This window comes from Syngnathoides biaculeatus, chromosome 17 (genome assembly GCF_019802595.1).
Source record: "Syngnathoides biaculeatus isolate LvHL_M chromosome 17, ASM1980259v1, whole genome shotgun sequence".
Classification (NCBI taxonomy): Eukaryota; Metazoa; Chordata; class Actinopteri; order Syngnathiformes; family Syngnathidae; genus Syngnathoides; species Syngnathoides biaculeatus.
The window spans coordinates 11,154,191-11,166,446 of NC_084656.1; the positions used below are offsets into that span (position 1 = coordinate 11,154,191).

At 40.8% G+C, this 12,256-nt stretch overlaps 1 protein-coding gene across 8 annotated transcripts in view; it reads left to right on the top strand.

The window, feature by feature from the left end:
* The window catches only part of arhgap24 (Rho GTPase activating protein 24), a 57,076-nt gene extending 46,516 nt beyond the window's left edge, over positions 1-10,560 (top strand). For 5 of the 8 annotated variants that reach the window (XM_061801124.1, XM_061801122.1, XM_061801120.1 and 2 more), the window contains 6 exons: positions 1,987-2,194; positions 3,499-3,634; positions 3,717-3,790; positions 4,833-4,954; positions 5,018-6,134; positions 7,797-10,559. In XM_061801124.1, coding sequence (XP_061657108.1) covers positions 1,987-2,194; positions 3,499-3,634; positions 3,717-3,790; positions 4,833-4,954; positions 5,018-6,134; positions 7,797-8,064 — 1,925 coding nt within the window. In that variant the 3' untranslated portion in view covers positions 8,065-10,559. Of the gene's footprint in view, positions 1-1,986; positions 2,195-3,498; positions 3,635-3,716; positions 3,791-4,832; positions 4,955-5,017; positions 6,135-7,796 lie in introns of all 8 variants that reach the window. The other 3 variants (XM_061801125.1, XM_061801128.1, XM_061801129.1) reach the window with 3 other exon arrangements.
* Positions 10,561-12,256: the final 1,696 nt, after the last annotated feature.

A 12,256-nucleotide genomic window follows, 5' to 3' on the forward strand; every position in this document is an offset into this window, starting at 1 on the left:
AGTGGACATTGCTGCTATTTTGGTTAGCAATGGCGTTCGAATGGGAATTAAATTTTTGCAGCTTTATTCTTTTGTAACAGACTGTTTAGGTGCCTCCGTCGGCGCTGCCATTTTTGTTAACAACTGACTTCGGTCAGGCTCAGCAGCTGGTGATCTTGAAATTGTGTATCAAAATGACTTTTCCATAATGAATCATACATTTGTGCTGGTTTCACACACTGACGGGCGTCACGTGACTTGGGGAAACATTCCGAGACTTATGACCAGGACGTCTGCAGGGATGACCTCCTTTTTCTTTTCTCCTCTAAACATTCCTCACTGTTCAGTCATGTGGACCCACACTCCTTGTAAATAATATTGCAAGCCTTCAAGGTTTTGTATTCTCAAATGTTTCTTTTTTTTTAATGAATTATGAGGAGACACATTAGTCATTAGCTAGACTGTCTCGTGGACTTTCTTGTTTTATAAGTAGGTAAAATGGCAAAATGCTGGAAGTTTTACTCAGGTACTTTCCGTGTGTTGTCTTATCGCAAATTCATCAGCAAGCGCATCCTAGTGAAGTTGACAAAGTGTTTCAGTTTCAACAGTGGTGACTACAACAAACAAGACATTGTGTGAGGTGTTAACTGCATTACTGTAATAAAACATTCAGTGATGCTTTTTGTGTTAAATGAATCAAGTTAGACAAATTGATCCAATAGGGTTTTGTTTTGTTGAGGGGAACACTGTAGTGGGATATCAATACTACACCACCCTGTACTGTGTCCATGTTTTGTAAATTTTAATTAATTTTCCGGCTCCAATTTTGTAAACAAAAATCCAATTGTGTCATGAGTTACTAGACAGACGTCATGGCGCACAAAAGCCCGCAGGAACAGGAATTCAGATAGACCTCAACAGGAAATTAGTAACAAATAACACCGTAAAGTTTATTATAGGACACGTTTATCTCGACACATTCGTTGAGTGATGTGGTATTAAGAGTAGCGTGCATATTTGGTAGAAAGGAAGAAAAAAAATAAGGTAATCATGTGTACAGAGTTGACAAAGACCTTGGTATAATTATGAATCTTATTTAAGTTTTGTACTATGTCATCCAAAATAAATGCACACTTTACAAAATTTTTATTTTATCATATATAGAATTTTCTTGGTATTTTTTCATGAGTAATTCTTTTAATCTTTTGTTTTTTTTAATTGTGAATGCAATAATAAATTTAGAATGTGTAATAGAGTGCATTATATTATTATTTTGTGAATGTACACATGTATTTGTACATTTTCTTGTTGTGAATTTATTAGTACTTTATTTGAAAATAAAATCATTGTTACCAGTGCTGAAATACAGAATTTTAAAATTATTATTTTTAGATTAAAAAAAATAAGTTTTATTGATCCTGTGACCCTTGTGAGGTTAAGCGGCTCAGAAAATGGATGGATAGATGAAGTTATATTGATTATATTTTTGACAAAATCTGATTGTTTTTGTAGCAATATTTCCGGCACATTCTATCCAACATATTTGTTGAGTTTGGACTCTCATAGTATTTGGAAATTAAATTCCCCCCTGTGATTTCATAAATGAATAAGTACGTAGTTCACACTGGCTGCCCTTCCCAACACAACTCGGGAATTAAACCCTCACCATCTCGCACAAAGGTCAACAGCATGTACCGTTGCATTGTATTGCATGTATCGTATTGAATATAAAATATGTACTGTATTAAACATAAAGAATGAAAAACGGCACCGCCTCGTGTACATTGCCTTTCATGTAGAGGTTCCTGGTACAATAAAATTCTACATAATCTTTTTCTGCTGGAATTCTATGCAATTTAATAAAAAAATAATTTGCTGTATTCTTTTTTTTATTCCAGGATTATTTAAAACGTTTCAGAGATTCATTTTAAGTCTCTGGGTATGGTATTTGTTTATTTGGGGCTGCCTGTTTCACAATTTGACTTTGTTCTGACGTGAACGTTAAAGGGATTTTTGGCCAGAAGCTAGAGGAGACGGTGCGGTACGAGCGTCGCTACGGCAACAAGATGGCACCCATGCTCGTGGAGCAGTGCGCCGACTTCATCCGCCAGCGGGGGCTTCTCGAGGAGGGTCTCTTCAGGCTTCCCGGGCAGGCCAACCTGGTCAAAGAGCTGCAGGAGGCCTTCGACTGCGGGGAGAAGCCCCTCTTTGACTGGTGGGCTTCTATTGTCATGTGATCAACAGTCAACACCTTTCCTTCTCTCAGCAACCTTTCACACACCTCCTACAAGAACCAGAAATACAACAACCGCCCGCTGACACATTTAATATACTTTGTGTTAAATATATGTAATTTACGTCACATAGTTACACATTTTCAATTGCATCGCAGCTGCAGAAAGCAACATGGAACGAAATACTCTCTTCGGACTGAAATTCAAAAATACTTTGTACAAAAATGAGTTGTAAGTGGACGTTTTGAATGGCAAGAATAAGTATACTAATAAGAAAGTGAAAATACTGTTCAACTAAATCTAGTGAGTTTTTACAAAAGGGAGAAAAAAACAAGAATAACTGAACATAACCTTTTGTGACTTTAGTAGTTTTTGTATTTTGTTGGAACAGGAACAAGAAGAAACATATAAATAGACAAGAATCAAAATACTACTAAATTTAGGAGCATTTTGGACAAAAATTAGTAGATAAATAACTTTGAGCTAGAGCAAAAAAATGTAATCTAACATGACGGAATTTTTTTTTTCCAGAACTGCCATTCCGACTGTAGTGTTTGTTGCTGTCTTAATATTTTGACCCCAAAAAATTCCAAGATTAAATATGTTTTTACATATTTACATAATCCTAATATTTAACAATAGAAATTTTGCGTACAAAAAAAAGAGCTGAACATTACATTTTGACCAAGAAAAACAAAAAAGGCTCATTTTAAGCAAAGGGTACACACATTCGACGAAAACTGGCTATTCTGTTTTGGAGTTGTTGCTTGATTAACATTTTAACAACTTAAAACAAAAACAATCTCTAGATTTATTTTAATATCTTCTGACTAGAGTTTTGAGTTATTTTCAACAGAAATTTCAAAGAAAATTGACATTTTGACTGTAGTGGATTTGGCTTTAATATTTAAAATAAGAAGCAACCCTAATCTCAACGTCCATCTCTTCTGACTGCAGTTTAACAGTATTTTGTAAAAATAAATACATTAATTAATTAATTAATTTTAATAAACACTGTCTGGGGAGGGTATTGCACCCCTGTATTTTTCCCAATGAAAGGTTTCAGTACCCCCTACTTTTTCCTGCTGTTCCCCCGATCACCAACCCCCGCCAAAAAATTAAAAACGAAAAAAAAAAATCACCTTCCCTCAGTAGGTTGGTGGTTAACACAACATTTCTCAAGTACCTGCGAGAACGCGTTCTTGACCAAGAATCGCTCAAGTCTGTAAAGCCCGACCGAATAAGACAACTCAACAAATGACGTCTCCCCATTTCGTCGATGCAGTAACACCGATGTGCACACGGTAGCCTCGCTGCTCAAGCTGTATCTGCGAGAACTCCCCGAGCCCGTCGTCCCATTCCACAAGTACGACGACTTCCTGGCCTGCACCAAGCTGCTCAGCAAGGACGATGACGAAACAGTGAGATGGACGGTCCTTATAGGGGGATGCTTTTCAGCCGTATGTACCCACGTGATGAAGTTGTGCTGTCCCTGTTACGCAGGGTATGAGGGAGCTGAGGAAGCTTGTGGAAGGTCTACCACCAGTCAACTACAACCTTCTCAAGTACATCTGCAGGTGCTGACTATGATGAAAACTAAGTGTTAATTGGTTCTGAAAACGTAGTTATGTGGGGAAAAAGTCGCAAAAATTCCATAAATACAGTTGTATTGGTGGGGAGTAGGGTTGGGGTGGAAAAAATATAATATTCCAAGAAAAAAATACAATCAGGGAAATATCCAAGAGTTTTTTGTGGGGGTAAAAGTGTACTGTACTATTTATAGGGCAAAAGTCACATTATTATGAGACTAAATCTTTATTTTCCCCTTTGGAAAAATTACATTTTAAAAAAGTCTTCTGCAATTACAAAAATAAAGTTTTAGTTATTTTTTATATGCAAAAAAGGTATCAAAATTACAAAAATAATTTTAAAAACTTCCCTAAATAGTCTTAAAATATGATAAAAATAAAGTGTGTATAAAAAAATCAAAACTTATGAGGAAAAGATAAAATTTAAATTAAAATTAAAAAATAAAATGATTATTTTTTTATAAGAAAAAGACACAATGCTAGACACATTTATAAATTTTAAAGGAAACATTTGACTAGTATAAAGAATGTGCTTACATTTCAAGAATTAAGTTGAAAAATCAAATACTGTAATGTGTTTTTCATGAAAAATGTTTGAGGAAAACGTTTCTAAAAATGAATATGAGATGGAAAAATGTCATGATATTAAAAGTCATGAATATTTTCACGAGAAAAAAAATATTACCAGGGAAAAAACTGAAGTTGTGAGACATAAAAGCACAATATTGCAAGAAGAATTGGGGTGAGCTGGGGCAAGGGGGATTTTGAGAGTGAAAATAGTTACTTTGAAATTCTGATTTAAAAAAACTAATAATTATTATATTGTGAAAAACAAATATTGAAATAATGATGAAGAAAAAACAAAACATCATGACTATGTAATTTATTAATATTGGCAAAAAAAAGTCCTATAATTGTAGGAATAAAGTTGGTTGTGTTAGTGACATAAATCATATTTTGAGACAAAAAAAATCACGATGTTAAAACAAATGCTCCAGAATTCATCTGTAAATTTGCATTATCTTGTCAGATTTCTTGATGAAGTCCAGTCATATTCTGGAGTGAATAAAATGAGCGTGCAGAACCTGGCCACAGTGTTTGGGCCAAACATCCTCAGGCCAAAAGTGGAGGATCCAGTTACCATCATGGAAGGTTTGCATTGAAAGCTCGACAGATGTTTCCATGCCAGATAGTTGATTGTTCTTATGTTGGCAGGAACCGTCCTGGTCCAGCAGCTCATGGCAGTTTTGATCGGCCGGCACGACACGGTCTTCCCTCGGGAACAGGACAGTCCCGCCGGCCCGGCGGAGATTGCCAACAACAACAACATGGATTCACCAAGGCAACCCGCGGCACAGACGATGGTGGCACAGAACGTTGAGAACAACAACATTCAGGCAGTGCGCCAGTGCGTCTGGGAGGCGTTAGACTCTCCTTGCCGGCATGAGGACAGGCAAGGATCCCCGCGCTCCGCCAGCCCTCGGAACATTCCGGGATGCTTCGACAACTCCCGGAGCCCGCCGCTCACAGTTAAAAAGAACCCTGCGTTCAGTAAAGGAAGTGGGATTGTCACCAATGGATCTTTCAGCTCCTCGCCACCCTCCTTGGATCCAAATCTGGACAAGTGTCAGATTTTGATGAGCAACGGGAGCTTACCGGGGCGCCGAAATGGGACACTGAAGGGCTCTGGCACAAAAATGGGGACCAGCGGCGTTACAGGAAGCGGGAACACCAACGGGGTTCTTCGGATGGGAGTCTCCGGGCCTGACGCGATGGCAGCGGTCCTGAACGGACACAGTGGTCTTTGGGTACCGAACGGATGCGTCACTTTACGGGAGGCAAACAAAGGTTTGCGCGAGTACCCGAACGGGGATCCATCTTGCAACCAGAACCGTCTGTCAACGTATGACAACGTGCACCTGAACCATCACAACCTGCAGCAACACAACCACAATGCTCACGTGGCGTGTCTTAGCAGCAGCTGCGAGGACAAGCAGAGTGTGGACAGCGCCACCTGGTCTACGTCCTCCTGCGAGATCTCCCTGCCGGACAACACCACGTCCTGCCGCTCCTCGACCACCACCTGCCCTGAGCAAGACTTTTACGGCTGCCACTATCAGGACCTGGACGGCCCCAACCAGGACGGTGGCGGGGACGAGGGCCGGGAGAGCGGCAGAGAGGCGCTGCAAACGGACGAAGTGGCGAGAAACTGCAATGAGCATGGTGGCAAGGACGACGCGGGTGAAGGCCACAGTGCACTTCACAGCCTGGTGGTGAGTCTCAAACAAGAGATGCTCAAGCAGAAGTCCGAATACGAGGCCAGGATAAAGAGGTGAGAGATTATTTTCTAAAAGAAAACAAAATTGCATAATCCACGCTCCACATAAAAACCAAAATAATATTCAATCATTTGCAACCATAGCAAACACACAGAATATGACATAACGTTTACAAGTGCTTCAGTAAAAATGGAGAAAAGTGGTCATGTTTGTGGTCAGACAGGCACATTTAAAATAAATAAATAAAAACTCCTTTCCCTGAGTTATGTAATGTGCTGGTGACTATGACGTATGTCGGGTAATCAGAGAGTGAATGAGGGAAAAAAAAAAATTATGATTTTTTTTTTTTTTTTTTGGGCCGCAACCTGCATACCAAGACGTAATGCAGTATGATAAAATGCTTTCCACAGCTGGGCGGTAAAAGAATACCAGGATCTTACAGAGGTTGTCCCATTTTAAAATCATGAGGAAGCAAATAAATTGCCTGGCCTCCTTACCAATTGCTGTGGTATTTGTAGTCCAGCAGAGATTGTCTGTAATGTATATCCTAAGAAATTTATAACCGTGGAGTATTTCCACACAATAACCATTGATGAAAATGGGGGATGCGTGAGCTTTGCATTTCCTAAAGTTCAATATAAATTACTGTATTGGATTTTCTTGGTATTTAAAATCAGGCTGTCTGCAGAGCACCACAGAGACAAATTTGGGACATCAGCACGGTAGGTGGACTCATCTTCCCGTAAGATGAGTCCCACCACAACTGTGTCGTCTCCAAACTTAATCATGTGATTGGAAGGGGGGCTCGGTGTACAATCAGAGCTGTACAGAGGGTACAAACCTCTGCTCTTGCTGGCGTCTCTGTTGCAATCCTGCTGGTGTAGCATGTGCCCTGCTAGCTGGATGGAGGCACTGGGGATCGCCCAGTGTAACCACATCTCTGTGACAATGAGGACACAGCAGTCCCAAAAGGAGTGATTTTCAACACGCAGCAAATCCATGTCGTCCATTTTGTTGACAATGGATCAGGGATTTGAGAGAAAGATGCTCAGGAGCGGTGGTTTGTGGGGCCCGCTTCATAACTCTGGTAGCAGGTGCGGCCGGCAAACCGGCTTGTGCTTCCCCTCTCTACGCCAACGGCGTCGCTTGGTACTACCATGGGGTCTCGTGATGTCCGCGGGGGTGTTGTGCGCCCGTTTGAAGTCAGCTGTGATATCCACCCCAGCAAGCAAACACACAAACAATCGCCATACTTAATCAACCATATTGAAACTTTTGTTAAAGGGCTGTCAGCATGCATCTTACTTATTTTCAATTCCCCAAACAGAGTTCAGATGTCCAAGTAGGCTTTTCCTGAGATTATCCAGACCACGGTTAGTGCTGTAGGATGTGGCAACGGTTAGCAGGGCATTGAAACGATCATAACTGGACTTTTCAGTCTGTCATTCGAGCAGCCTTCATCAGTTCATATGCAACAGTCAAGTCCAAACTAAAATAATACATTTGTGAAACTCAGTGAAAAGTTGGACAGCAAAGAATGAAGCTGACGCGTATTTGATACTATTACAATGAGAAAAGTTGGCCCCTAGAATTTATTTATATGATTTTAGATAGACTCTTGGTGCTTATGAAGTTTAATGCTCTTATATTTGATGTCGACTTTAGACTTTATCCTTTCTCTATCCTTTTCTAAGCAACCACTGTGCCTTTTGCAGCTTGGACCAGCGCAACCTGGACCTGGAGTCCAAGATGGTGAGCCTGCACGAAGAACTGGACCAGGAGCGTAAGAAGTACACCATGGCAGAGATCAAGCTGCGTAACGCTGAGCGGGCCAAGGACGATGCTGAGCGCCGCAATCACATGCTGCAAAAGGAGATGGAGCAGTTCTTCTCCACCTTCAGCGACCTCACCGCCACCGGCAGCAGCTCTGCCACCGTGGACCCCCGTCGGCCCGATCGCGGCAACCCTATCTGGATACAGTGAAGGTGGGCGCAATGAACACCTTTTGAAGACTAAAAAGTTCATTGTGACGGCTCCAAGCGGGATTTGGCTGCCGGATGTGGTGAGGAACTGTGGTGAGCTCTTCACCTCCACTAACATATCACCAAAGAAAATGGATTCAGAAGTAAAAGGTGCTAGAAAGAATGTCCGTTGAGAGTTTGGAAGATTCTAATGGTGCAGGAGAGGAGTGAGCAAACAACAGAGGAACTTTTTCACTTCCTGGCAAGAAGATGAGTCTGACGGTACTAGCAAAGCAGCTTCAATGACATAACACAACCTTTCCAGAAATGATTACGTAGCTAAACATGCTAATGTTAGCTATGCTCGAAAAATAGACTCACAACAGCGGGGAACGGGGATCAGTTCCCAATCAATTTTACGAACATTGGATTTATTGGTGGTACATAGCAAAATGTCTGTTTTCTTCACTTCCCCTTTTGTTTTAATCTGCTGAATACAGTCAGGTCGGCACTGTAAATAAGAATCTGTTCTCAATTGTCTTAAAGTCAAATGAATAAATTATTATTTTTAATAAATCAAATACAGAAAGGCCTCAGGTGAGAGTTTGGAAGATGCGCAGGCAGGAAAGGTGCAAACAACAGAGCAAGTTTTGATTTTATCCTCAAGGTAAGACAAGCAATGTCACACTATTATGACTAAGCAGCTCCAACGAGTGTTGGCACAGACAGTAAGTAAATAACAGAGAAGTAATAATACAGTAGTAAGTAAAGTTGTTTTTGTTGTGAGCATTCTTTTACAAGCTAGCATTGTGAACTCATTTTGTGAGCAACAAAGCAGAACCACACCAACCCAGACGTACTGTGTGACCTGCTTGTAGCGAGGGACCTTCACTTGCACAAGTATTTTGTTGAAAAATTTGAACTGGATCTACAAGGACTTGAGAGACTGATAATGCTAGCGGACCAACAAAAGAGTCGCTGTTCGCGACATTCCTGCCTTCATTCGCAAGGTTTCTCTCCATCACTTCCTCTTTTGCCTCTGTTAGCAACTCATGGGCCTCTTTTAGCCTCCCTTAATTTTGCTAATTTGCTAGCATCACTTCAGCCTTCATTAGCAACTTCTGCGTCCCTGTTAGCATTCCTTTACCTCCGTTTGCAACGCTTCTGGGGGTGATAGCAACATTTTGGCCTGTGTTAAGTTACCCTTTTTTTAAATCCCTTCTGCGTTCGTTCACAGCCTATCCCTCAGCTAGCACCTTTTCCGTCTAAGTTAGCCAGTCTTCTCCACATATCGCTAGCTGAAGTGCAGACGTGACATTGAAAAGCTTTCATTCAATATTACAGCCATTGGTGTACTGTAAATGATGATGTCGCCTGGGGTGACGTCAAGATGACACATTGTGTAAATAGAGGGCTATTTAAAGACTCTCAAAGGCTATGTGATGCGCTACGTACGAAACCTTTGGATTTCTCTCCAAGTTGTCCGTTATGCTCGTGTACTGTACATAAATCAGAGAGCAGGAGGGGAACGCATGTCTTATTTATAAAAAGAAATTAATATGCCTAAATTTACTATTTAAATGTATGTAAATGTTGACACTGTCTAGGTGCTTGCGCTTACATTTGTGTTGTCTTTGTGCATCAGGTTCATGACCCAAAAAAAAAGCAACAGCGAGTGTGTAGCAAGGGATGTGTAAGGTGGTGTCAACGAAGAATCAAATTGAGTCTAATAACCAAATAAACTGTTACGAGGGGGTCGTTTTTTAAACCTTCTGGTGGTCATTGCATTTGTGAAAGATGTGTCTCGATGGCATTACAGGTATTAGGATTCCCACGTAGTCTCACGGCAGGACACGCCCTACTCCAATATTACTGGCTCCGGGACACACGCTGTTGCACTATGATTGGCCGCTGCTTACCTGTAGAACATGCCCAACCCTCCAGGCGTCCATAATGTTTCCCACTAACGTAAACCCATACTAAACTACTTTAAACTTAAACCTTTCCCCTAAACCTAACCATAATTTACTTAATTTTTATTTCGTAGAAATCTGATAGATGTTTGTTCATCTTGTTACATCTGCGTAGCCTGGACTTCCCGCAACGTAGGAACCAATCATGTTGCAGCGAGGCGTGTCCTGCACGGAAACCCTGTAGGAATCCTAATAAGGCATCCGATGCTAGGTGGCTATATGTTAGCATCTCTGTATACTGTACATAGTGTAATTTCCCTCCATTAGGCACCGTGCCCCTATTGATCGCAGGGTTTGAAATGGACTTAAAGAGTCATAAACGCCTCACTGAAGTTACCTCCGTTTGAACTGTGTTGCTAACCAAAGCAGCAGCACCTACCGAGGCATGTTAAACTTTTTCATTGTGCGTCCCCCTCTCCGGGAAAATTTTTAATAGTGAGAGGCAAAAGACTGGGACTACTGTGGATAAGCCAGATGTGATACTTGATACTCAAAGTGAATATATAAAAAGACAAATATGAATAAAAATCTATTAAACAAATGGCAATTGCAATTTTCCTCTTTTTTTCAATATTACTGTGTTGCAAGTCGGCCCCAAGTTGTTTTCTGCCAAATGTGAGAATTAAAAAAAAAACTTGAATGCAATTATTTCGAAAAATAGAATATTTTAAATAAAATCAAGTATTTTTGAGAAATACTACTTTATAAGCTTAAAAGAAAAGGTAAAGACATGAAATAAAGAGTGAATCAAGGATGAGAACCTGGCCCAAGAGGAGGAGTTGAAGTATTTTGAGTTCTTGTACACGAGTGAGGGAAAGAAGGAACGGGAGAACCATCAGCAGATCAGTGCAGCATCTCCAGTGATGACGATTATATTGGTATGTGTCACGTCCCATCGGAAACGAGAGTAGGACCCAAATGCAGGAACTCGGAAGACGCAAGGTAGTTCAAGAAGAGACACGTTTATTGTATGCAGGGGTCAGGGATCGAGCAGGCAGTCCGGTGCAGATGAGCAGACAGGCAGGAGTCGGTACACGGGAGAACAATCGACGCAGGCAGAGGTATCGAAGGCGTCGGGCTTACGGGGTTGGTCGGAGAACGGACGGAGGTCAGTACACACAGGTTCAGTCAGGAATACGAGAGTGCTGGAACGGGACATAAAGCTCAACGAACTGGCGGAGGACCAGTCTTCACCGGGTCCTATGTATACAGGGGATGATCAGCCCGCGTGAGGCACAGGTGTGTGCCTCCCAATTAGCGCAGCCGCGCGGGCACCCGCACAGCTCGTGCTGAAGCAGCAGGATCATGACAGTATGTTGAGGTAAAAAGGGAACTAACCCGAAAGCCGAAGCTCTCACTTTAGTTGTCAATCTACGTTCTTACTCTCACCTATGGTCACGAGCTGTGGGTCACATTGGCCCCGGCATCTGATTTGGATGCCTCTTGGACGCCACCCCGGGGATGTTTTGTGGCCACGTCACACTGGGAAGGAGACTCAGGACCCACCGGAGAGACCACGTCTCTTGACTGGCCTGGGAACGGATTGGGATGCCCTCGGGAGAGTTGGATGACGTGGCTGGGGAAAGAGAAGTTTGGGCGTCCCTGCTAAAGTGACTGCCCCCATGACCTGGATGACCTTGGATAAGCGGAAGAAAATGGATGGATGGATGATATTAACATACATTTGTAATAATACCTAAATAAATAAATATGATACAAAAAAAGCAAGTAATTACTTTTAACTTTAACTGAAAAAATTTAACTAAAACTTTAAAAGGAAAATGAAAAACTTTGAAAAAAAATTGTAGATAGAAATGTGAGATTAAATACTATTTATATTAAAATAAATAAAATATAAAACATTTCAATAAAAAGAGTATTGGGACATGTCAATTTAATTGCATTTATATTACAGTACATTTGACTAACATTACAGTTTTAAAAAGTCCCAAAAGCATTTTAATTTAAAAAAAAAAGTGTTGGGAAATGTGTTTAATGAAATTTGAATTACAGTACATTCAATTACAATTGAAAAGTTTAAAAATGTATTTTAAAAATTGAGGTAAATGTAAAACAGAATATCATACAGCAGTTTTAGTTAAGATGCATTAAAATGAAAACTTCAATTAAAAAAATGGATAATTGGTCGTTTTTCATTACACAGCAATGTTGCGCAAAATTCAAAACACGAGACCACACAATTTGTCCAAGATCAAAGATTTTATTTTCAATCACATACAT